The sequence below is a fragment of the Neomonachus schauinslandi genome, chromosome 8 (assembly GCF_002201575.2).
Source record: "Neomonachus schauinslandi chromosome 8, ASM220157v2, whole genome shotgun sequence".
Classification (NCBI taxonomy): Eukaryota; Metazoa; Chordata; class Mammalia; order Carnivora; family Phocidae; genus Neomonachus; species Neomonachus schauinslandi.
Window position 1 is genome coordinate 1,646,348 of NC_058410.1, and position 26,240 is coordinate 1,672,587.

The window sequence follows — 26,240 nt, forward strand, 5'->3', positions numbered from 1 at the left end:
CCCTCGGTCCCTCGCGCGGCATGCTGCTCTCGAGGAGCCCCGGGCGGCAGGACATGGGCCGGACGGGCTGGGTGTGGGGGGAGGGACTGCAGAAAAATAAGTCGGATGGACACAAAGTAGGCTGGTGTCCTCGTTCTGCAGATGCTTTTTCCTCCAACACTGGGCGGAATCCTGAGATGATCTGGTGCCGCTCTGGGGTCACGTTCTTCCAAACAGAATGAGATATTGTGATAAAATCTAATAATGACGCTACGTTTGTTTTGTTTTGTTGTTTCCAGTTGTCAGGAGAAGGAAGAATTGTCTCAACTTGAATTTTTTCTCCCACCGCTTTTTCCATCGGTCCTTGGCACGCGCTATTAGCGTCCCCTTGGAGGCCCTCCTTCTAAAGGGGCGACCCCAGCATGGGGCCCGCAGGAAGCCTCCCGCTCGCAGGGGACCCTGAGGGCCGCTGCAGCCCAGACGGAGCAGGCAGGCAGGAGCTGGTGCCGAGGGCAGGGAGGCCTCTGTGCGGCTGGGCTCCATCTGACCTGGAGGTACCCTGCGCTTGGCAGATGCATCCTTCTCCGTGGGCCTGGCCTGAGGGCAGCCAGCGCCCTGTAGACACCCCAGTGGGGCGCCATCTCCTTGGCCACTCCCCGCCTCTCTTGGGCATGTCCTCACCCTGAAGCTGATTAACAACACAGGAAAGGGGTGTGCCGTCCCACCCTTGACCCCACACCCTCCCTGCCCAAGAGCTGTCACTCAATACAGGGGCCCCCAGCAGACGCCACACCCGAGCTCCCTCCTCCCTCCAAGGGAGCCGCCTCCCACACCTCCCGTGTTCACACCCGCAGGCGGGTCCCCCCTCCAGACCGAACGCGCCTGCTGGGAAGAGCCAAGACCACCTCCTCCTCTCTGTGCTCCTGCGGGCCGCATGGGGATCCCGCAGCTGGGTCTCCATGCCTGCTGGTGCTGGTTCAGGCGCCCTGTTCCCACTGAAAGTGGGCCTGCTGACTGGCGTGGAGTAAACAGCCCGTGGCTCTTTCTCTCACCACCTCACCCAGACAAGGCCATTCTCTACTCTTCCAAGCCTGCTAGATAGCGGCTGCTGTCTGGTGGGACCTTGCAACCTGCTGTGCCTTGTTCTCAGGACGCCCGTGTTTTAAGTCACTTCCTCCTTACACCCACTCTGGCAGGTGGGCTCGTTTTGGGGGCCAGTCTGCAGATGTAGAAACTGCAGCATGGAGGGCCTGACATCCCCCAACTCGAACGTGAGCTGAGACCTTAACCCAATCAGTGCTTGTGGCTGGTGCGTAACAAAGACTGCGGACTCAGTCCTTTGTGGCTCTTAAAACGATTTCTTCATATTCTTGGAGATGGAGGAAGCAGATTATCGTCATTTATAATAACCGTAAGAAACCGGAAGTCTTCTAAGCCCTTGGTGCAGCTTTAAATGTCAGCCCAGGAATTCAAACTCTCCCATAAGTGGCAAGTGGGGTGCCAAGGTGGCAGGGCCAAGAACTGTCAAAACCCAGAAGGCTCCATCTCTGCTGTCTTCTGTTATGCAAAGGGAGGCCTGACATTCAATCAACAACTTCACAAGGAAGCTGAGCCCTAAGCCAGGGTTGTGGGGAAACTCCCTCTGAAGAGAACCTGCCCCAGTCTGAGTCTGTTATTTGATGAATAAGGTAACACTCCCTTTGCTAGAAAGCCTCTGGGCTTGCACAACACTTTCAGACCGAAACGAAGGAGCACATTGGCAGTTTAACGACCAACTCAGTGTGCCTGCTGAGGGAGCTAAAACACGTCTCTGAGCACAAGTCCTCAGCACGGGTCAACGACCTGCAGAGTCACCATGAGCAAGTCCCACGCCCGGAGTCTGTGGTGCTCGCCATGCAGGAGCCAGCCCACAGGTCTGGGGCGCGGGGCACCGAGGGCCGCCCACCTACAAGACCATCTCTTCTGTCGAAGGAGCAGGACTGTGTGAGGCGTCAGCTCCCAGAGAGACTTGGGGCCCCCAGTGTCCTCAGAGGAAGCCACGAGCTTGTGAACCAAGCCCAGCACTCCATCAGAAAGCGGCTGCGTTTCCCCAACTCCGCATAAAATGAAAGCAGAGACAACAGCCCCCAGAGAAACAGAAGGAGCCTCAGGCTGCCTTCCCGGGGCGGCCGTGATGGGGAGGAAGGCTTTGACCGCAACCGTGGGCCCGCTCTCTGCCTGCTCACCGGCAGCCCAGCACCGTGGCTGAGGGTGTGCAATGGGGGCAGGTGGCGGGCATGAGCAGCTCCGGCGCGGGGAATCGTGGTGGCCTCGGGGACCCAGGGCTGCACACATCCCCCTAAAATAGAAGATTAGCAAGGAGCTAGCCACTAACTTCATGGTGTAACTACAGGTCCCTTCATCTCTCACCATCTCCTATCCTCAGTGCGGGCTGAACGCAGAAGCTGGGCTTGACCTCAGGACAGCCCCTCAGGCTCAGCAGGAGCCACATGGACCAGCGCACTCATGGACGGCGGCCGATGCCCCTGGGAACAGGGTCTTCGGAGCCGAGACACCCGTGACTCTAAGCCGAGCCTCTTTCTAAGTCACTTCATTTGCGGGTAGAAAGAATTGGCTCTAAGTACTTCCTGTAATTATATGAGCTAAAGTGCATGAGAATAATCAACAAACCATGTCTCTGCCAACAATTAAACAATCATTTAATTTAATCCAATGCAAAACTGTTTCACAAACGTGTCTGATACAGAAACTTGCCCTTAAGTTTCCTATTTCTCAAAGATAAAAGTGTGTCCTTACCTTTAAGTGTTTGATTGTGAATGATGTAGTAGTTTCTAGAAAATAGTAACTGTGGACGCGTGTGCGGTACTTTTCGGGACTCCCAAGCGGTGGGTGTGTGTCTGTAACGGAAGACGGATTCGAAACACGGTCAGGAAGGCAGGTGTCAGCAGCCGTCATCCTGGCCAGAGCACTAACACCCCGCTGTATTTTCAATCATTTCAATACGCTTCTTTCTAAAATATGTAATTCCTACCTAAAGAAAACACAGCTACTATAATTAATTGCCTCTCAGTCAGTTAGGGTCCCATGCTGAACAATTTTTTATTGTTTTTATTGTGCTGCCAACAGCTACACACGTTCCCGAGCTGTTGTCTACATTAAGTGGTCCCAGATTTCTCCTATTTTACTGTATTCTTGACAACATCTCCTCACATCTCTAATATAGAGCTCTTACACCCCCATAATAAATATCCCAATTAAATTTTTGACAAAAGCCTTGAACAAGGAAGGCATACAAATATTTTACATACATCAAAAAAGATGTTCAAGGGGCGCCTGGGTGGCTCAGTCGGTTAAGCGTCTGCCTTTCACTCAGGTCGTGATCCCCGGGTCCTGGGATGGGGCCCCGCATCGGGCTCCCTGCTCGGCAGGAAGCCTGCTTCTCCCTCAGCTTGCCGCTCCCCCTGCTCGTGCTCTCTCTCTCTCTCTGTCAAATAAATAAAAAAAAATCTTTAAAAAATGAGCACGCATTACTAATCGACTATGAACACAGTGCGTCCTTTTGGTTTTTAGCAGGGGTCACATACACACAAATACATTATACTTTGCCATCCAGGTCTACACTACCACATGTCAATGTAAGGGCAAACCAGACACCCAGAGACTTTATCACAGATTATCTACCATCTCAAAAACCCTGGGGCAGTAAACTCACCCCCCAGGAGGTCATCAGGAAAGGAATTAAGAAAAAAGTATTACTGAAATAACACCATAAATTCATGAGCACAGGAACAGAAAACAATGAAGCAATAAAAGGAATTAAGACAGGACTTCATTTTTAATAACTAGCAACACTCCTGGCCATATGTCAGCGCATTCACTTGGCTGCCCGGTACCTGCTTTCCATGTCGTCGAAATTCAGTACGATTTTGCAAATCAAGCCACACCAAGTCAAGTCAAAACACCTGAGTCTGAAAGACTGCTATCATTTTATGAGGTTTATATAGTGGCTTTAGGCAAAATACAACAGGGAAATTTCAGTTCTGATGGCTCTTCCTTCCTTATTCCAACAACACAGCAGCACCTTCTCTGTGGTTTGCACCCGGGGAGCCCTTTCTTGGGGAAAAGCTTCTCTGAAGTTCCGAGGGGCTTCCTGCCTTCGTGCTGCCCATCAAGACATAAGGACAGCTAGCACTGCTTCCAAATAACCCACAGTTTATGTGGAAAAGCCAAAATACAGAGAATTCTCAAGGCACCTCATGAACATCAAGAACGTTGAAAACTTATATGAATGTGAATTCAGACTTCGTACATCATCCTTTTAGTTTTTTGAAACCAACTGAAGCATCATCATATAACAAACCCCATCACCACGAAGGGGAGCCTCTCAGATGACGGCCATCACCCGCTGCCCACTGGGAAAGAAGCGCAATGCTGACTGAGTCCCTCCTATATCCGGAGCCACGTGACTCCGTGGCTGTCTCTGCGTGTGTTCGGGCAGTTACCCCACTGACATACCCCTGCCTCAACGGCGGACTGCCATTCCCCTTCTTAAAAAGATGGGATCGTTTGGAGCTGGGTGTTCCACAACCCTTCCCCAGGCGGGAGGCTCCCATCCCTGCACGCAACGGGGCTCCACGCACAGGAACCACATGGACGTGGGACTGAGCAAAAGGAACCTCCAGTCCCTGACCCGTAGACGCACGCAAGTCCTACCAACAAGTCTGGTTGGGGGCAAAATCATGAGGTTCCAATCATTTTTTATGAGATTATTTTATAAAGAAAAATCTATCTGCTGATTGATGCACTGAAGCAGCACCTAATTCATAATCCCCACTTGCCTTTGGCAAGAATATAATTATTAATTTAATATGGTTGGTTTGCATGCATAGAAGCTGGTGTGTATTTGCTACAACTTTGTTAATGTGTTATTCCCTTCAATAAAAATAAATAAGCTGTTACAGTCTTTATTGAGTACTTGGTGAGAAATATCTGTAACTGTCCTCACTTGAAAATTTCCTTTGACTACTACACAAACGTGGTCATATCATAGCTTCAAGAGAGGCTTGAAGACAAAATTAAGCTGGTAGCTTTAATTTATAAGTCAAGGAGTCACTAAATTTTTAACTTTTTATTTAGTTACACGGGTCATGCTTCTAGAAAAATAAAAATGGGTGGTGTCTTACTCTTGATTTCAGCTCAGATCATGATCTCAGGATTGGGAGATGGAGCCTTGAGTCAGGCTCCGTGCTGGGCATGGAGCCTGCTTGAGATTTTCTCTCTCCCTCCGCCCCTCCCCCCAATAAAAAAATATATATAAAATAAAATTTAAAATCAATATATAAATACAGTAAGAAAAGAAATCAAGTCACCTACAATCCCTTTACCCAGCTAGAACTTTTAACATTTCAAGTGGACAGCCTTTCACACTCCTCTGTGTATGAAATACACACACACATATTCTTGAGGGAGCCACAGTGTTTTATCATCTGGTCTTTGTCTTAATAATATATCATGAACATTTTTCCATGTCAGTAATTTACTCACATTTACTGCAGTGAATTTCACCCTCAGATTCAACAGAAAGTGATGAGCATCAGGACAAATAGGTCAGAAGAAGGACTAGCTCCAGGTGCAGGGGTGATATTTAATAGAGACAGCATTTTAATTCAGTGCAAAAAGGGAGTTTAAGAAAAGGTGATGTGAGGGGCGCCTGGGTGGCTCAGTCAATTAAGCGTCTGCCTTCGGCTCAGGTCATGGTCCCAGGGTCCTGGGAATGAGCCCCACATTGGGCTCCCTGCTCGGTGGGAAGCCTGCTTCTCCCTCTCCCACTTCCCTTGCTTGTGTGTGCTCTCTCTCTCTGTCAAATAAATAAATTTTTTAAAAAGAAAGAAAGAAAAGAAAAGGTGACGTGAGGGGGTACCTGGGTGGTACAGTCGGTTGAGCATCTGACTCTTGGTTTCAGCTCAGGTCATGGTCTCAGGGTCATGAGATCGAGCCCTGTGTCGGACTACACACTCAGCCTGGAGTCTGCTCGAGATTCCCTCTCCCTCTCCCTCTGCCCCTCCCCCTTCTCTTTCTCTAAAATAAATAAATCTTTCTTAAAAAAAGAATAAAGTTTGCCAAAATACTGACTTCATGTTGAAATAAGGAAGAATCTTTTTAAAAGATTTTATTTATCTATTTGACAGAGAGAGACACAGCGAGAGAGGGGACACGAGCAGGGGGAGCGGGAGAGGGAGAAGCAGGCTTCCCGCCGAGCAGGGAGCCCGATGAGGGGCTCGATCCCAGGACCCTGGGACCGTGACCTGAGCCGAAGGCAGACGCTTAACGACTGAGCCACCCAGGTGCCCCAAAATAAGGAAGAATTTTTAAGTAAGACAATAATCATAAAAGACATCATAAAAGGAAAAAAAAGAAGAACATATTAAGTACTGATACGTCAAGAATACCAGAAAGTTGGACAAAAACAATAGACTGGGGTGAGGGGAGAACACGTCCAACACATACGACAAATAACAGCCAGAATATGCAAGAAGTTCCTACCGACAATTAGGATGAAGACAAAGAGGTGAAGATATGAGCAAGCAGGCCCAGTGGTAAGAAGTAAAAGCTCTTAATAAACACACAAAGAGATGCTCACACGCACTAGGAGTCACAGCATTGTTCACCAAATGAGCACTGAGATACTATATTTTCACCGCTCAAAAAAAGTTTTCAAAAGGAAGACATTCAGTATCGGCAGTGACATGGGTTTGGAGTTTTCACTAACACATTGCTGGTTATTGCTACGATCTTTCTGAGAGAAAATCTTGACATGTTAAGATAAAAACACAGATGCTCTCAGACCTAATTCCACTCCTGAGAACACAGCCTTCGGGAATAAAAGCAACGATAGTAAGGCTACACGTATGAGAGCGCTTCCTGAAAGACTGACACGGTAGGAAGGGATGAAACAACCGAATGTTCATCAACAGAAGAATGATTAAATGTGTCCATATAGTGCAACAGGGTTTATCTGTTAAGAGTTGGTTGCTGACTTCAGGCCCAGGGTGCGTGGGTCCCCAACCTGCTTCGTGGAGCCACAGGGAGTCACTGTGGCCAGGTGACATGGCATCTGGCTGAGAGGGGCTTCAGAGGGAGCCTGGACATACTCTTCACACTGTTTCCAGATGGGGGTGGAGCTTTGCAGCATTAAAATGGTTAAGGCGGGAAATTCTTTAGGCTAAAGACTAAATGTTGGGCTGCTGCTATCTCTGCAGAGTTTGGGAGCCTTGCGTTGAGGACACTGCGTATCTCCTGTAACACGATTTCTCTTGTCTTCTGCCCGTACTTCGCAGGCATCTGTATCCACAGGGAGGTACTGGGGGGTGTAGGAGGTTCCACCAGTGGTTCTTGAGCATCTCTCTGCCCGTCCCCTTGCACACCCTCCAGGGGGGCGCCCCCAGCGTCGCTGGAAGGTCCCGCCTGCTCCTGTCCTAGGCAGCGTGTCTGAAAGTCATGCGTGAGATGAATAAAGGGGTAACCGGGAATCTGTACCAGTTTTTAACATCATCCTGGATCGTCTTAGCGGTTGTTGCTGTGCTGCCCAAGCTGGTGGCCCTGAGAGCCCGCCGGGGTGGCCCTGAGAGCCCGCCAGGTGGCCCTGAGAGCCCGCCGGGAGACTCAGGGCTGGGGACCCCACAGGAGCGGGCGTGGGTGTTTGCTTCCCTCTCGTCCGGTTCCCCTGGCCAGTGTGCTGAGGGAGAGACTGGGGCTTGACCCTGCCACGCCGCCGCTGGCGTGTGCATCCCCGAGCACGGCCCTGGCCTTGGCCGCCCGAGCTCCCAGGAGCTGGCATGCTCACGGCCGCAGACAGCACCTGCCTGCGACCTGATCCCGCGGCCACTGAGGCCAGCAGCGGGCCTCCCTCGCTGGTGGGATGGGCCAGGGGGTGGGGGAGGGGCGACTGTGGTGGTTTTCCTTGGTGGATTGTTGTGTTTTCTAAGTTCTCTGTTGTGGTAATATATTACTTTTACAAATGGAGAGAAAAATAAATAGCCCATTTTAAAGTAAAAAAAAAAGAGTTGGTTGCTGATGAAGCTATAGAGTAACGTGTGTAGCATAAGAACTGAAGGGATGAGGCAGACGATGGATGGACAGAGGGAGGGAGAGGTGGATACACAAACAGACAGTAGAGAGATGACAGACAGATGATAAATGATAGATAAATAGATAGATGGACAGAAAGATAGATAGATAGATAGATAGATAGATAGATATGATGGATGGATGGATGGATGGTGGATGGTGGATGGGTGAGTGGGTGTGTGGATACCTGGGTGGATGGATAGATTGGCAGACAGGTGACACAGATGAAGTTATCAAGGTGGGAAGTGTCAGGAGTGGGCATGTTGAAACTGTATGCCCCTCAGTAGGAAGCATGACAAGAGCACAGCATCATTTCTGTGATATTCCCGCCTCAGATGCATAACCTGAACCAGGAGGAAACCTTAACAAAATGAAACCAAGGAGCATCCAACAAAATAACTCGTCCATAATCCTCAAAAGTACAGTCATAAGTCAAGAACAGTTTGAACCCCTGCTCCAGCCTGACAGAGATGGGATGGGACAGGTAAATGCATTAGTCTGGATGGGATTGTTCTGACCTGAAGGACATTGACAGGATAACTGGTGAAATCTGAATTAAATATTAGATGGTGATCATGAATCAACATCAACTTCCTGATTTTATTAATCTTTGCTTACTTAGGATAATGGCTTTGTGTGTAGAAAACATACACTAAGGTACTAAGGTATTAATGGTGATAGGGCAACAGGTCATCAATGCATTCTCAATGGTTCTGGGAAAACAGGAGAAAGTTCTTTATACTGTACCTATAACTTTTCATAAGATTGAGACTTGCAAAAACTTTGTTTAAAGGCAAAAAATTCTAGTGGATTCTCATATAAAATAGTGTAAGGAGCACAAGTCTTCCTACCAAAACCAGACGAAAATGATAGTGGGAAAAAAAAAAGTATAATCTACACCTACAACCGAGGTAAGTGAATTAAAACACCTATCTAGGGAGGCGTGGTGCTTGTGTCGAAAATATGGCCCTTCACATCTGACGCTGGGGTGTGCACAGCACCCCAGCCAGCTCTACGTTCTCTCACTCTACCATGGAACCAAATTCAAGTACCACGTACGCCTTCCCATTGCCTCACAGGTGAACGGCATCCAGGAATCCTCAGTCACAGTAGGGAGAGTCAAAGGTAAACAGAAAAGCTGACACCATGCAAAACAGAGGTAATTAAAAACAAACAGAAAATGAGTATCCATAGAGATATTCAAGAAGCTACTGCATCCACAAAATAAAAAGGGTATGACCTAAAAACAATCCAGAAAATAAGGTCTATCAATCTTTTTAATTTGATGGATACATATCTTTATAGCACAGTATGTAAACACTAATAGTTTAGACAGTGTGATTAAGAAGAGGTGAGAAAAGGATAAAACTCAAAAGCTCTCCTTCTTCTCAGACCTTCTATGTCCTTATGTAACAAAATCTGGAGGCTGGTAGTTATGTAGTGAACAGTAACAGGTAGCAGCAGATTTGCTGTTTGGGAATCAGAGGCATTGGCTCAGGAGGCTGGATTCCTGACATGCACACCCAGGTTCTGGCTGGCTCTCTAAGGCCCAAGAAGTGGTGTTCTCTGTGGGTGTAAACAAAGAAAGATAAAGCTCCTCAAAAATAGACAAGGATTCCAAGTTCATGGAAAATAAAGGACAGGACCAATGAAACAGGAATGAGGTGAAAGGTGGAAAGCCGGAAAAAATACTGACCATCTTCAAGGGAGCCTGGGGCCTTGGTACAAATCCAGTTCTCTGCTGGGGGCCCACAACTGTTCCCTGGGCTCAAACCCATTCTTGGGGTCACTTGTGATGGAGGATACCACTTTTTTCTTGTGTGTGAGAGAGAGAGAGAGAGCAGAGTCCACTGCTGCTGTGATTTAACAAAGAGCGATGGGGAGAGGGTTGCCTTAGACAAGTGAAAACTAACTTTTCTAGACCCCCTTTCCACATGACACTAGGGACAGGAGACAATGGCAGAAGAAAGAGGTACAAGACACTAAAATCCCCTTTATTTCTCACATTCTAGGACAACTTGAGATTCCATGCATGACTTTTCCTCTCTAACGCCATTCCACATGAGAGCTGTCCTCATTCTCCTCTGCAGAAAGCTCCAAATTCAGATGTAGCCCAAGCAGGTAAGGTGAACCCACAATTTGTTCTGACGGTCAAGACTACAAACACAATCTAAGATGGGGCGGGACCCAGTATTTTCCCAGTAACAAGTTCTTGTCCACCATAAATGAGGTCTGAGCAATGCCAGATGGAGGAAGGGGAGGTCAGTGAGTGAAGAGTCCATTTCAAGATAGAAAAAGTAATCTAGTAAATTATACCCAGAATAAATAGACTGAAGCAAATAATGAGGAAAATAGACTGATGGATGACGAAACAAACAAAAACAGAGAGGATCAGCAAAGTTAAAAGTTGGTGCTTTGAAAAAACTGATAAAACTGTTACACCATCGCTAAGGCTGATCAAGGCGGAGGGAGGGAAGGGAGGAGAGGCAGCACAAATAGCCAAATGATAGGGAAAAAGCTGGGCATGGAGTACACATATTTGATACATATTTATAGACAATATTATACAACACTTATGTCAACACAATTGAGAATATGGACACAATGAGAAAAATCTGGAACAATACATCTGCAACAAACTGACACAAGAAGAAACAGAAAGTCTGAGTACTTACACAGCTATTCAAGGACTTTAGCTCATAATTTAAAACTTTTACACCAAAAAACCCAGGCATAGATGGCTTCATTAATGTTCTACCAAACATTTAGGAATGAAATTATCTTAATCTTACACAAACCCTTACACTGAATATCAAGAAGGAATATTTTCACTCAGTCTGTGAGGCCAGCATAGCACTGATTCTGAAAACCTGAGAAAAAATTCACAAGAAAGAAGGACGGGCTGACCTCACTCCTGAAAACTCTAAAACAAAATACTATCAAACTAAATCCAGCAATATATAAATGGGGAAAATACATCATGACCAAGTTGGTTTATCCAGAAATGCAAACTTAGCTTTGCATTTGTAAACTGATTAACATAATTCATATTAATAGAAAAAAAAGAAAAAATAATATAATCACTTCAATAGTAGAAAATACAGTTGGCAAAATTCAATATCCATTCTAGAAAAAGAAGACAATTTCCTTAATCTGATAAAGAGTATCTATAAAACACATACAGCAAACATCATTTTTAATGGTGAAATGTAGAAAACATTCCCACTGCCCTTGGAAATGATACAAGGATGCTTGACATCATCACTGTTTTGACATTGTACTGAAGGTCCTAGCCACTGCAATAAAGCCAAATAAACAGATACATGATAGATAGATAGATAGATAGATAGATAGATAGATAGATAGATAGTATAACGATGAGAAAGAAAAAATTAAAACTTCCATTAGTCACAGATGATATGAATGTATATGGAAAAAAATCTTTAAAAATCTATAGATAAATTATTCAAGTGAATAAATGAGTTTAGCAAAGTTGTTAGAGACCTTCCTGGTATTTCCATATATCATCAACAAAAATAAAATAAATTTTTAAAAGATAACATCGATAATAGTATAAGAAAAAAAAAACACTAAGAAAGAAGGGATAAACCTCATGAAAGATGTGCAAGATTTTTACACACTAAATTATAAAACATTATTTAGAGACATTGAAAAAATCTTTATAAATAACGGGGTATTCCATGTCTATGGATTAGGAGAAATATTATAAAGACACCATTTCTTTCCAAATGTAACGATAGAGTTAATGTGACCCCCATCAAAATACGAATAGGCTTTTTGTAGAGATCTACCTGTTGATTCTAAAATTTACTTAATATTGTCAAGTGCCAAGAATACTCAAGACACCCTTGAAGAACAAGGTGGGTGAACATGCTCTACTGGGTATCACCACGTCATAAAAAGCCACAATAATTAGGACAAGTGCCAGGATAGGCAAACTAATCAAATAGAAAAGGGAACCCAAAACAGACCTAAATACATTTATGACAAAGGAGGTACTGCATCACAGTTCAAAAAGGACTGTTCTTTTTTTTTTCCAACAAATACTGCACTAGGATATGTGTTTGAGAAAAAATAGTAATTCCTCCTACCTCATACAATACACAAAAACCATTGTAGGTGGACTATAGATCTAAATTTTTAAAAAAGTGAAATCATACAGTTTCTAGAAGCAGCATTAAATAATATCTTGAAGAGCCTGGATGAGCAAAAATTTCTTTAAAATGGCACAAAAAGGATCAATGATAAATAACAATACAGAAAAATGAAGAGTTTCTGTTCTCCAAAAGGCACCATTAAGAGAGTCCACAGACGGAAAGAAGACAGATAACTGAACAAGGGCTCATACCCAGTCTAACCCTCTGTCGGTCTCTCTCTTCTGAAGAAAATGTAAAGGAAGAATCATGAATTTTTTTATAAAGAAAACTAGCATCCGGGACCTTATTCACTACACTCATTATACAGCTGAGCAAACTGGAGGCAAGGGGTCATGGAGCTGAGGTCTCATAAGTTCCACTCTAATGCTGTTTCTCCACTACTAGACAAGATAAGCACACAGAACTGAGAAAACAACAACAGCAACAAATCATAAGATAACCTGAAAAACTCAACAATAAAAATACTCAAGAAACTAGGAATCAAAGGGAATTTTCTCTTCCTGATAAAAAGGCACCTAAGAAAAACCTGCAGCTAACATCAGACCCAGTGGTAAGACTGAATGTCTTCCCAAAATTAGGAACAAGACAAGGATACCTGTTGGCACCAATCCTGTCTGACATTGTATTGGAAGTTCCAGGCAATAAGGCAAGAAAAGGAAATCAAAAGGCATCCAAATATGAAAGGAAAAGAGTGAAACTATTTCTATTTCCAGACAACATGATCTTGTAAATTTAAAAAATGCAAGGGAATCCACTAAACATCTACTAGAACTAATAAACAAATTCAGCAAGTTTGCTGGGATCAGTACACAAAATTCAACAGCTTACTTCTATAAATTAGCAATGAACATTCTGAAAATTAAATTAGAAAACATTCCCACTTACAATAGTACCAAAAAAGAATTTTGTAAATACTTTTATTTAGAAATAAATTTAGCAAAAGAAATACAAGTCTTGCACACTGAAAACTACAGAACACTGTCGAAAGAAGTTAAAGAAGACCTAAATATATGGAAAGACGTCCCATGTTTATGGTTCAGAAGACTTAACCTTAACGTAGCAATACTTCTTCAATCAATCAACAGATTCCATGCAATCTCCATCAAAATCCCAGCCAACTTCTTTGCAGAAATTGACCAGCTGATCCTAAAATCCATATGGAAATGCAAGGGACCCAGAATAGCTAAAACAATCTTGAAAAAGAACAAAGTTGGATGACTTACACTTCCCGACTTTAAACCCTATGACAAAGCTACAGTATTCAGAACACTGTGGAATTGGCGTAAGAAGGATATATACACCACTATAACAGAACGGAGAATCCAAAAACTGGTTTCCTGGATCAACTGATTATCAACAACAGTCTCAAGACAATTTAATGGGGAAAGAATTGACTTTCCAACAAATGGTAACGGGACAACTGGACATCCACATGCAAAAGAATGGAGTTGGATGCCCACCTCATCTCATGCACAAAAAAATTACTCAAAATGGATCAAAGACTTAAATGCGAGCACTAAAACCATAAAAATTCTTAGAAAAAAGCACAGATGTGATCTCTGGCCTTTGGTTGGACAATGTGTCTTAGATATGACACACCCAGAGCACAGGCAACAAAAGAAAAAATCGGTAAGTTGTACTGCATCAAAATTCAAAACAATTTTGCTGCAAAAAGTGTACGTTTTTGTACACGATCAAGAAAGTGAAATATTGGGGCACCTGGGTGGCTCAGTCGTTAAGCATCTGCCTTCAGCTCAGGTCATGATCCCAGGGTCCTGGGATCCAGCCCCGCATCGGGCTCCCTGCTCGGCGGGAAGCCTGCTTCTCCCTCTCCCTCTCCCTCTCCCCCTGCTTGTGTTCCCTCTCTCGCTGTGTCTCTCTCTGTAAATCTTATATCTGATAATGAAATTGTGTCTAGAAGACATAAAGAATACTTACATCTCAATAATGAAAGGACAACCCAATTTTAAAAACGGTAAAGGATGTAAATACACATTTGTCCAAAGAAGATACACAAATGGCCAATACATACATGAAAATATGCTTCACGTCACTAGCCATAGGGAGATGCAAATCAAAATCACAGTGAGATAGCACTTCACACGTACTAAGATGGTTACAAGCAGAAGGACGAATGCTCGCATGGGCTCAGGATGGGCATGGTGATACTGGGTCCTCCATACGCGCTGCTGAGAATGTAACAGTCTGTCCACAGTTTGGCTCTTGTGGACATTGCTGCTATAAACACTGGGGTGCAGGTGCCCCTTCCGATCACTGTGTTTGTATCCTTTGGGTAAAAGCAAGTAGTGCAATTGCTGGGTCCCGGGTAGCTCTATTTTCAACTTCTTGAGGAACCTCCATACTGTTCTCCAGAGTGGCTGCACCAGTTTGCATTCCCACCAACAGTGTAAGAACTGTCCATCGACAGAGGAATGGATAAAGAAAATGTGGTGGAATGGAATATGACTCAGCCATCAAAAAGAATGAAATCTTGCCATTTGAAAGGATATGGATGGATCTAGAGGGTATTATGCTAAGCGAAATAAGTCAGTCAGAGAAAGACAGATACCATATAAAACAGAACAGATGAACATAGGGGAAAGGAAGGAAAAATAAAATAAGACAAAACAGAGAGGGAGGCAAATCATAAGAGACTCTTAACTATAGGGAACAAACTGAGGGTTGCTGGAGGGCAGGTGGGTGGGGGATGGGGTAATTGGGTGATGGGCATTAAGGAGGGCATGTGATGTAATGAGCACTGGGTTTTATATGCAACTGATGAATCACTAAATCCTACCTCTGAAACTAATGAAAACAAATAAACAAATAAATAAATAAAAGCAGTCTGTTAGGCCTTCAAAAGATCTAACAGAGTAGCTCCCTACTCCGAGGTCTATACCCCAGGGAAGTGAAAATATACTTCCAGCTAAAAGTTAGCACCTGAATGTCCATAGCAGATTATTCATAGTAGCCAAAAAGTGGAAACACCCCAAATGTCCACCAATAAATGACTGGATAAATAAAAGTGGTCCATACAATGGAATATTAGCTACCAATAGAAAGGAATGAAGGACGGAGGAACACTACAGCCTGGAGGAACCAACCCAACAGGAAAGAAGCCAGTCACAAAGGACTATGTAAGGTATGATTCTACCTATTGGAAATTTCCAGAACAGGCACATTAGTGGTTCCTCAGGATGGGGATGTAGAGGGGAAATGGAGAGTGAGGCTAATGGGTAGATGGTTTCTTCTGGGAGTGGTGCAAATGTTCTAAAATTGATCGTGGAGATAGTTGCACAACCTTGTGATGGTTGTGAATGTAGGCGGAACCACTGAATTGTACACTTTAAATAGGTGCATTGTAATGATACATGCATTGCACCTCAATAAAGCTATTATTACCAAAAAAAAAAAATTGGGGGGTTCCCACTGCAGATATACATTAGGTAGAGTGGATAATACGTTTTTCAAATCTATAACAAGCTTAAAATGGTAACATGGTCCTTACAATGTGGTACCGTCCCAAGACTTTATCTTAATTTCTTTAAAAAATTTAACCTTTCACCGCGTTTGTTCCCTTTTGGCCCCTTCCGACTCTCCCGCTGGGGTCCTCCCTCTCCTTTGGTCCCCTCCAGACTCACCGCAGGACTTGGGTCCCAGGGCCCCCAAGGGCGCGGGGCTCCGACTACGGGGCGGGCCCAGGGGCGGCCGCTGTGACCTCGGGGCGTGTGCAAACACCGCCCTCCGCCGCCCCCGATAGGTCCCACCCCACCTTGGAGACCTGCGGGGCGGAGGCGGGGAGAAGCGGCGCAGGAGGCCCCGCGCGCGCGGCCGGGTGCTCGGAGGAGGCTCCGGGAGGCCGGCGAGGCCGGGCAGGCTCGGGGGAGGCCGGGCGCGGGATGTGGGCGCCGAGCGGCCCGCAGGGGCCCGCAGGCTGGGACCGCCGCAGGGTGGGCGCCCGGCTGCGCGCCGCGCTCGCCGGGCTGCACGAGCTGCAGGGGCTGCGCGCCACGCAGCAGGCGCGCGTGCGGGGCGCCCTGGCCATGCAGCCCCCGCCGGGGCCCGCCGCCCCCCGCGGCCCCGAGCACCCCAGCGGCCCCTGCGCGCACGAGCTGCGGCTGGAGGCGGCGCTGGAGGCGCTGCAGGAGCAGCTGGTAAGGAGCGCGGGGCCCCGGGGGCGTTGGGGCGCGCGGGGAGGCGGCGAGCCGGGCCACCTGGTGCGGGCAGCGCGGCGGCTGGGCTGTCCGACTGATTGAAGGGCACCCCTTGGGATTTCAGGGGACGCAGTTTGGGTTCAAACGAGACGGCCGCGGGCGCCCGAGGGATACGGATCCTGATTCTGAAAGGCGCACTGGGGCTGCACCCTGGCGCTGCAGCCTTCCCGGCGCAGGCAGGCTTTTAGTGTGCATTCCTGTGTGACTTCCGGCGCTGCTCTGATAAGAGCGCATTAAGTCGGTTTCTCCTAGTGGGGGCTTACTTGGGATCCTGGTGTCAGACCCGGGACACAGGTGTCCCTGCTGCGCAGGCTCGGGAACATTGCCCGCGTGCTCGGCGCAGCCCGAATTGTCCCCATAACGTGCTCAGGTTAAATGGGGTCCGGTCATTGAACAAAATAGTGAGGAAAGCATGTATCCCGTGAAAGCTTCTTCAACTTTAAATTGTAACCTAACCTGTAAAACGAGGCGTGGCCTCTGAGTCCCAGAGGCCGTGATACCGGGGACACTCCTAGGATTGCTTCACCTTTGTGTCTCCTGGCTACCTGGCCTCCTCCAAATGCCAGCATCTTGTTACAGGGTTGAAGACACTCAGATGGTTGCTCCTCCCTTGTTAATCAGCGGCAGGCTTTCTCTTCGTGTATTGGAAAAAACTCAGAGTTTTTTCAGTATTGCAGTATGTTTTAAAGGAAAAATGAAAAGGCTGTATGGAAACATTCCTATCTGATGCAGTTAATTCTAGTCCTCTTAAAGTGGAATTTTTTAAATTTAGAAATTCAAATCTGTTCCGTTTAAAAGCTGCTGGCCGTCTTCACAAAGCAGCCCGATGATTCTGCAGCCTTGCTATCAGCTTAGCTCCCTCCGGTTACCGGCTTGTTGGGTGTTTCTGGGTTCCAGAATCTGGAAGATGCCTCCAGGACTCCGGACCCATATTGCAAAAAGCAGGCGGAAGGTGGAGGGAGAAGAACCTGGGCCCTGACTATGCAGCCTCCCCTCTGCCTGTGATTGAGCTGCCCCACAGAGGGCAGGAGCCGGCTCTGGAGGGGGACCGTCTCCCGTGTTTTACCGCCCTTAGTGGTCTGCCCCGGTTCCCCGCGTGTCCGCACCTCGAGCTCCGCGGCACACAGCTGCCTACAGAGATGCGTGGCTCCCGGGGAAGGGCCAGGAGCTGCTGAGATGCTGGCCTGAATGCTCCTCAGCGGGGCAGGAGCACAGCTGGCGATTAACTTGACTTAAGTAATACACAAATCAGACTTGCGAGTCCTCAGCCTCTAATTACAAGCAGCCTTTGGAAGAGATCAAACAGGTTTTTTTGTTTAAATTTTTTTTTTTTTTATGTGGGGACCAGAAGGAACACGCAGACTTTGTCTTCAAACTTTGTTCTTGGTGTGGATTATGTGATCAAAAGAGAAGAATAATTGAATTTGTGTGACATCAGCTAGGGCTTAACACTTAACATTTTCTTGCAGGGAAAAAAATAGGAGTAATACTAGTTCCGTGATGAAGAGTATAATCAAAAGCCTTTCATCCGCAACGCAGTTGCAGACTCGCAGTGCCTGCTCACTCAGGGCCCCTCCCAGTCCCTCACTGGCGCGGAGCTAGCGTCAGCATTCAGGTGTGAAGACAGGAAGGGCTTGGATCTGCCCCTGGGCAGCTTTGTCCTGCAGGAGTTCACCCGTGAGAATGAGCCTGAGCGTTTCTGGGGATTTAAACTGCAATTAGGAACTTAGCAGAGTTAGCACGTTAACACTTACCCAAATGGGCTGCACCTAAAGTCACAAAGGAACATGCAGTAGGTGCTTAAGTATTTGGTGAGCAAATAAAGGCGCGACTTCCGTTGCTCTAACAGAAGAGAACGTTTACCGTCTCCCTGGTCTAGATTTCTGAGCCAGTGATACCCCCGTGCCCTCTGAGCGGGGAAGCTGCTTCTCCCTGGCCAGCCCTGTGCTTCTGTTGGTAACTCCAGGGAGATGGGCCATCCCTGAGAAGTGGCCGCCGTCCCCGTTTCCTAGGAGTTAGGTGCCCGGCGATATGGCCATGGCCTGTGATGCCCCAGAGGAGGCCGGAAGCTCCACCTCCCAGCAGGAGGTGCCCTGAGGTGCAAGTGAAGAAAGGTTCTGGGGACCCCGCGGTGAAATCTTACCCTGCAGAATTTCCTGGGAGCTGACTTGGCCGGTCATGACTTGTCCTAAGAGTAACAGCGTGCGGTGATTGCTTCTCACTGGCGGGGTCTGGCATTAAATCCTGCAAGAGCAGGCTGCCTCCGCAGCGGTTAGCATAAGGTCGGCTGTGTTCCCTGGACTGGCCGTGTTTGCTTCCTGAACTCACAGGGGCGTGAACTTGCTCAAGGTCACCAGTGAGGGCAGGGCATCCGCAGGACTGTGCCAGGCCTCCGTCCAGTACTCGCGAGGCTGATCTGTGCCCCTGGGGCCTTTGCTATTGATTGGTGGACCTCTTTTGCAGCCTGGCAGTAATGTTTGCCCGCATACAGGGCCCCGGGGGTAGACACGGCAGTCATGTCTGTCCTGTTTCCTTTGCATACTCTCAGCTTTTGAGGAAAGAAAAAAGGTTCAGGTTTAGACGCCATGGGTGTATCCTGAACTTGAGGGCATTTTTCCTTTTTGTCCTTTGGGTCTGCCCTAAAGGTTTGAGGAGACCAGAATGCTTGAGTCGTGGATGGAAACCAAAGACAAGTGGAAATCAGATGGTTCTCTTATGGTACATAAAGTAAACATTTCAGAGAGAGGGATAAGCTGAGTCTTTGTTTTTAATGGCATTCCCTGGATTGCCGTTCTCAAGCTTCTTGCCTCTGTGAGAACCCTTTGCATTCCCTGGGAGGCTTGTCCAGACGCAGGCTCCCAGGTGTGGCCAGGATCCCAGGAATCTGCATTTACGCTCAGGCGATCCCACCTCCTGGGGAAGTGTGCGCTCCCTTCCCCCCTCAGCCCCTTACAGAGGCTGGGGGGATTCTGACACCGTTCGCTGCCCTGATAGTGAGCCTGGATGCTGGGGACAGAGGTGGGAAGGAGGGGGCCCCCCAAACTTGCTGGCTCTGACGGGGATGCATGTGGCTGCCACGGTCCCGTTCACCCAGCACTGACGTGTCTGTAACATTTTGTCTGCAGAAGAAATATGTGGAGAGAGATGCTCTGTGGCTGGGTTGCCGTGGATTATGCTCTGTCCTGGTCACAGACCGAACTTAAGATGATTAGCACAAAGTTAGATGCCAAGAAGGAGTTAATGAAGAGCAGAGACGTACAACCCCAAGGGAGGGACGGGGGGAAGGGTTAACGAGGACAGTGTAAATCCTGGGTGGCGAAGCCCTGTGGACGACAAGCGGGCAGGTCCTGAGGATGCGGTAAATCATCTGCGAAACCCCAACAGCCCGTGTGCCTGTGGCCTCTGGACATTAATCAGAAACCACCCACCAAAGGCCTGGCTGGCCAAACATTAATCACCAAGCAGTTAGTCTCAGCACAAACACACAGAGGTGACTCTTTTTTGTGGAAGGAAGGATGCGAACTGGGGCATCAGAGGTGCCCTCTTCCTTCAGAAGGACGAGAACATCGTGATTTGGAAGAGAAGAGGTCAGATCGGTTTGTAAGCATCGAGGTGTGACCTAACAGAGGAACTGACTTTTCTGTTGGCACAGTGGCCTTACTCTATGACAGGGAAAGAAAAGTCAGTTGCAGTAGAAAGGCACAAGTCCCCTTTGCCTGAATCGAGTGTTCTTTACGGGGAGGGTCGTTCGCAGAAGCCCATCTTTGCATACCTCTCTCTCTGCTCTTCACCTGGGTAATGTTTTCCTTTGTAAAAATATTCAGAGTAAGAAGCCAGATGTTTAGGCTGGACCGAATGGTTCGGGGATTATAAAGTTTATATTAAAGTCAGGACTGGTTTTTGCTGTGATATGTTTACAGATGGTGTTGTGGCTTCGAGACTCTGTTGCTGTAACACGTGGAGCTTGCTCTCAGAGGCCTGGATGGGGTCCTGGAGCAGAGGGGAGTTGGGCACGGTGGCCCGGGGAGGTGGCCGGGGCATGGTGGCCCAGGGAAGGTGGCCTGGCGTGCACCAGGCACTGTATCAGGCCCTGGGCTTCTCACCCACTTCACCTTACCTGGGCTACTATCTGGTCGCTGTGCCCACGTGACTTCCTCGTAAGAATCAGAAATTACTGCGACCTGCTTCCCTCTTGGACTGCATCCTCATAGTACTGAGATTACTGAAGTAATTATGAGGCTCAGGGGAATTCCTCACTTTCTGTATTAAATTTGAAACACAACTAATCATTTTCTTAAACAGGGTGAACCACATAATTACATTCATTCATTATTTTCCTTAAACTTAACTGTTGATAAAAATAAGAAATTTATGCAGCACACCTTGAAAACGGTGTTGTTTTATAATGGAAAGAAGAAAATCAGTATTTATGAAGCACTCAGTGCTAGTTGCCATACTTATATATATTTACGTGTGGGAATGTGTGCGAATACGTATTCTGAGCATTAACCGCATACACATGTTTTACGTGCATTATATAATTACACACACATATGTTCGGCTAATGCTCTTAATAACCCATTTACGGCTGAAGCCTGGAGAGGGTAGAGCCTCAGGGCAGAGCTAAGATGTGAACCTCTACACCCGGAAGATTCTCGGGCAGATTTTTGAGGCTCGCTGGGTACAGGCACTGTCCCCTCCTGCCGGGCCTCTGCCCTGTCCCTGAGGGCTCTTCTCCTAGAAGAGCCAGCTGTAAAGGGGGCGATACTCAGAGGGGGCCTTTTTCTCTCCTGGGGAATTTCCTAGGCCCTTGAAAAGTCCGGGGGTCACCCAGGGCCTGCTGAGTAAAAGAATATGGCACAGGAGTGTGGAAAAGTAGGTTCTTATATAAAACTCAGGGAACAGCGGCTGAACGCGTCGTCTGTGCCACGTGCAAGAGTAGGTGCTTTGGATCCTGAGCTTATGCTCAGAGGCTGTATCAGTCTCCTTATAAAGAAATATGTAGTTGAGAATTGCTGATTTTCCCAAAAGTCTGCAGTTGCGGCTGGGAAACCGGTTGGCGGGGGAGGGGTGACCGGAGGGCAGGGGAATTGGTTCGGGGGATGGGTACAGAGTTGCTGGAGCCTGTGGATTGTGGGGCTTACGTCGCAGGCCCAGTGCCGACGTCCCGTGGGGCGTGGAGCTTGCGTTCTGCCCTCAGACAGCGTTATTTCTCACGCTCTCCCTTCCTAGAGCCGCTTACGACACCAGGACGCCGGCCTGAAGACCCGCTGGGAGCAGCTGGACCGGCAGATGGGTGAGCTGCAGCTGGACGTGCGCCGACCCTGCAGCGAGGTGGCCGACAGTGACAGCAGGCCCAGCTCAGGTAGCCTGCGCCCCGGGGACCGCACACGTGCAGGGCCGCCCAGGCTCCCAGGCCCAGCTCAGTGAGGGCGGCCCCGGCCTGGAGAACCCATTCCCCTTCCCTCCTTCTCCCTAAATGTGCTTCGGGAAGAGGGGAGTGTGCACGTAGGGTGTGTTCGTGGAGAGACTTCCTGATGGACGAAGCCGCCGTGAGTGTCTCACCTCTGTCTGGGCTGACACAGATTCGGGGCCGTGTTCAGGTTGGATTAACAGGGAGGTTGTGAAGAACTGTGTTATGAGACCACAGTCTGCAGGTGTATCCAGTCTCAATTCTGCATAGTCTGTCAGAGAAGGGGGTCAGGACACTGTCCCCTTGCCCGCTGCCCGTCTGTCCCTTGCCCTAGAGCCGCGAGAAGATCGTTCTGGAGCCGTTCCGACCCTCCTGGTTCAGGGCACGTCATCCCGCCTGGCCAGAGCCTGGTGCGCGGCCACCCCAGGAGACCGCGGACAGCGTTGTTTGCTGTTTCTCTTTCTGTAAATTTGCGAAACCACGGCCTGGTCTGGGTGTGTGATGCGTGTGTCGGGGTCCGGGCTAAAGGCCCGCAGCACGCTGCCCTTCCTCTGAGCTGCAGGCACCAGGGAGGGAGGGACAAGGACGCCAGAGGCCTGGCCCCGTAGGGAGAGGGAAGCCACTTGCCCAGGAGGGGGGCACGCTGGTGGGGGGACATGGGCAAAGGGGGCTCCCACGGACCGTGTTCACGGGCAACAGCGGACAGTAACGGGGAGCCCCCGGCCAACGTCTCCAGTGCCCGCCTTGCTGAGATCCGGAGCCCCCCTGAGCACCGGTACCTGCTCAGGCAGGAAAGGGGCCGCTGCGCCGGGGTCGCTGACCACCTCCACTCACCGCGTCTAGGCTTCTACGAGCTGAGCGATGGAGGCTTCTGCTCCCTGTCCGCCTCCTGCACATCCGTGTGTAGTGACCGCATGTCCTCCTCCTTGGGCACTTTGCCGCCAGCTGACCCCACGGCCAGGCCCGACGCAGGGGACTGCCGGCCCCGGTCGGCTGATGAGACCACCGTGCATGGAGCGCCCCCGCCCGCCTGGGGCCCCCAGGCCACGGAGGAGGGCATGTCCCGGCCCAGGCCGGTGTCTACAGGTAAAGGAGAGCTGGGGAGGGTGGGACGTCCCATCCAGGTGGTGGGGGCGTCTGGGGGCGGCTGTTCCACCACCGAGCACAGAGCGGCGAAGCCCTGTGTGCATCTGGTGCTGGTCCCACAGGTACTCTATAGGCTTTTTTTGGTTTTTGGATGGAGACAGGAGTACTTCTATTCATTACAACAAGTCTGTTGTGATTAAAAGCATTTTTTTCTTATGATTTACGTGGACATCAGAAAGTTATTTTAAAAACCCTTCCAGAGCCCTTACACACCTTGACGGGTACCTGTCTGTAATTGGAATGGACACAGCACCCAGAGTGACCCAAACCTTGGGTGAATGAGGGCACTGAAATGATAGATTTTGAGTCCAGGCTTTACCTTCAAGCTGCGGCAGAGAGGGGAGACCAGAGCAGGTGCTGGAGTTAGCGTGCAAGCAAGCCCCCTCCGCAAGCTCGAGTCCCGGCGTCGGCGTGCACGGTGGGCCGCTGTTCCTGCCGGCCTCCCCCCCTCACCTGCACCCTCGTGGCGCTGCGTGGAAGGTGACACTGGGGCTGCGCTGGGGTCTCCACGGTTCACCTGTTGCTCATTTTTCTCATTCCCAGGTGATCTGGAAAGAGTCCTGCCGTCTGAGGTGGTGCTCCAGAAACCCAGCGCACACCCCAAGTCCACTTCCGTTCTCTGCCACGGGATGGACCCCAAATACCAGCGTGACCTGGTGTCCAAGGGCGGCAGGGAGGTGTACCCATACCCCAGCCCCCTGCACGCTGTGGCGCTGCAGAGCCCTCTCTTTGCTCTGCACAAGGAGGCCCTGCAGGGTCATGGCCACTCCCCCTCTAGGGAGCCCCTCCCCAGCCCCGCGGCCCTGGGCCCCATCCGGCCTGGGCCTGTCCTCGAGGCTGGTCCAGCTGCAGCCTATACAGACAGGCTCCTGAGGCTGCGGGCCCGAGGGCCCCCCCCCAAGGGGCAGTGTGGGTGAGCAGGGACCCTCAAGACGTGAGGCGTCCCCATCCCCGCGGGAGCGTGGTGGCCAGAGAGCGGACGGTGAAGGTGGCCTGGAGAAGCTGGTGTGCGCCCCAGGGACAGGTGGGATGGCTCAGAGGGGGGACAGCAGCAGGGACAGCCTCAAGCAGCAGGGACCTGCGCCCCTCGCAGCCACCCCACACCCCAGCAGCCTTCCAGGGGAGGAACCCAAACCCCCGAGTGGCCGCATCCGTGGGGAGACCATGCGGGGCTCCCGTGAGTCGGGGCATGGGCCGGCCCCCTCTCCCCGCCCCCAGGCTCGGCAGCAGGCTCTCAGCTTCCAGGACAGCACAGTCCTGTTGCCCACCAGGAGGGGGGGCAGGGAGAGCCCCACGCTGGCCCCAGGGCGCTGTGCCCGGCCCCCATTTGCTGACAGCGGAGCGTCCGCCCTGGGGCTGAAAACAGGCCACCCCAAGACAAAGTCTGAGAAGATCAAGAGAGGGTCCAGAGACAAGGTGCTGCGGTTTGGGGGGCAGCCATTCCCCGGGGGGGGCCTCACAGTCCCCCTGTTGCCCCCTGAGTGGGGGGAGCATCCCAGGAGGAGGCCCACCCTGGCGAGGACGGCGCCCAGCCGGTCCTGCTCTGAGCCCAGACTCTACCCCGTGCCCCTCCTGGTGCCCCTGGGAGTGGCCCGACGGGAGGGTCACCGGGCCCCCACCCAGGCCTCATTCCCCTTGGAAGCAGCTGCTCTGGCAGCGGCTGGGGGGCAGGTGCGGAAGAAGCAGCGCAGGTGGCTGTCCTCCGTGGAGATCTCAGGCAGCCTGGGGCCCCACAGGCCGGTGGCGAGCAGAGCGGGGGGCCCACGGCCGGTGTGTGCCCGCGCCAGGCCCAAGCTGCCCCGCCAGGACGCGCGGGTCGAGAGCGAGTCGGAGGGCTCTGAGCGGTCGGCCGAGGGCGCCTCCCTGCTCCACTCCACTGTGGCCGAGAGCAGCGAGGACGGGGCGAGCGACCGCACCACCAGCCGCTTTGGGGACCGGGAGTCCAGCAGCAGTGGCTCGGAGGCCGGGGCCTGGCCTCAGGCGTGTCCCCCGCAGCCCTCAAGGGCCCCAGGCGCCCGCAGGCCACCCCTGCCCCCGGTGCCCAAACTGTGCCGCATCAAGGCCTCCAAGGCCCTGAAGAGAAAGATCCGAAGGTTCCAGCCGGCAGCGCTCAGGGTCATGACCATGGTGTGAGGCCCACGGGAATCGGCTGAGCGCCTCCCCGGCCGCGCAAGGGACGAGGGTCCCAGGGGAAGCCGTCCTCCTGAGGACCCGCGGGTGAGCGTGTGACCAGCACAGACAGGCCCTTCCCTGGCTAAGGACCAGGCTCTCACGTCGTTGGCTGTTCAGGATGTGGATGTGGGTTGTGTGTCGTCTTGCTAGTATGGATTATCTCTGAAGTCACTCAGAAGAGGGGGTGAAGTGGGTCCCCCGGGCTCGCCCCGTGGACCGCAGTGGCTCTGGCGAGCGCTGGCCCCAGCGGAGACTGGTAGAGACTGCAGTCCCACCCACCTACTGCCTCTGTGTCAGCGTCTTCCCGGGGCGGGGGTCCCACCAGGCTTCCGGGGTGTCTGCCTTGTAGCCCTGGTGGTCTCCCCATCCCCCACCATCCCCTGGCCCCCGGCCCTGTTCTGCGTGGGTTGGGCACCGTGGTCACCCCCAGTCCTAAACCATGACTCCCAAAAAGCATTCTCCTAAAGGGCCGGTTGGAGGACAGTCCTCAAGAAATCAGGGTGTGAATCCCACGGTAAGCCTCCCCATGAATAAATACGCAGATCACGCCCTTGTCTTCACTAGCCCATCTCCTCATGAGCTGCCGGCCCCTTCCTGCTCGCACACAGTAGGCCTTCAGTCAAGCCTGACTCCCCACCACGTGGGCGCCCTCACCGGGGGGGGGGGGGGGAAGATGCATTTCCCAAACTCTGGGTCCAATACACAAAACAGCATAAAAGTGTTTTTGAAGGGGTGCCCGGCTGGCTCAGTCTGTGGACCATGCAACCCTTGATCTCAGGGTTGTGAGTTCGAGCTCCGCGTTGGCTGTAGAGATTACTTAAAAATAAAATCTTTTAAAAAAAAAAGTGTTTTTGAAAAAATAACCTTTTTTGGTGTTTATTGAAACTGCCCCGGGCGCCTGGGTGGCTCAGTTGGTTAAGCGACTGCCTTCGGCTCAGGTCATGATCCTGGAGTCCCGGGATCGAGTCCCGCATCGGGCTCCCTGCTCAGCGGGGAGCCTGCTTCTCCCTC

The 26,240-nt window shown here is 50.2% G+C and overlaps 1 protein-coding gene across 1 annotated transcript; it reads left to right on the top strand.

The window, feature by feature from the left end:
- Nucleotides 1-16,097: 16,097 nt before the first annotated feature.
- On the top strand, nt 16,098-26,020 carry DACT2 (dishevelled binding antagonist of beta catenin 2). Its single transcript, XM_021693277.1, is given in 5 exon segments — nt 16,098-16,438; nt 21,731-21,863; nt 22,755-22,997; nt 23,601-23,959; nt 23,961-26,020. Coding segments are annotated over 5 exon segments (2,220 nt in total). The 5' UTR covers nt 16,098-16,183; the 3' UTR covers nt 25,191-26,020.
- The last annotated feature ends 220 nt before the right edge of the window (nt 26,021-26,240 follow it).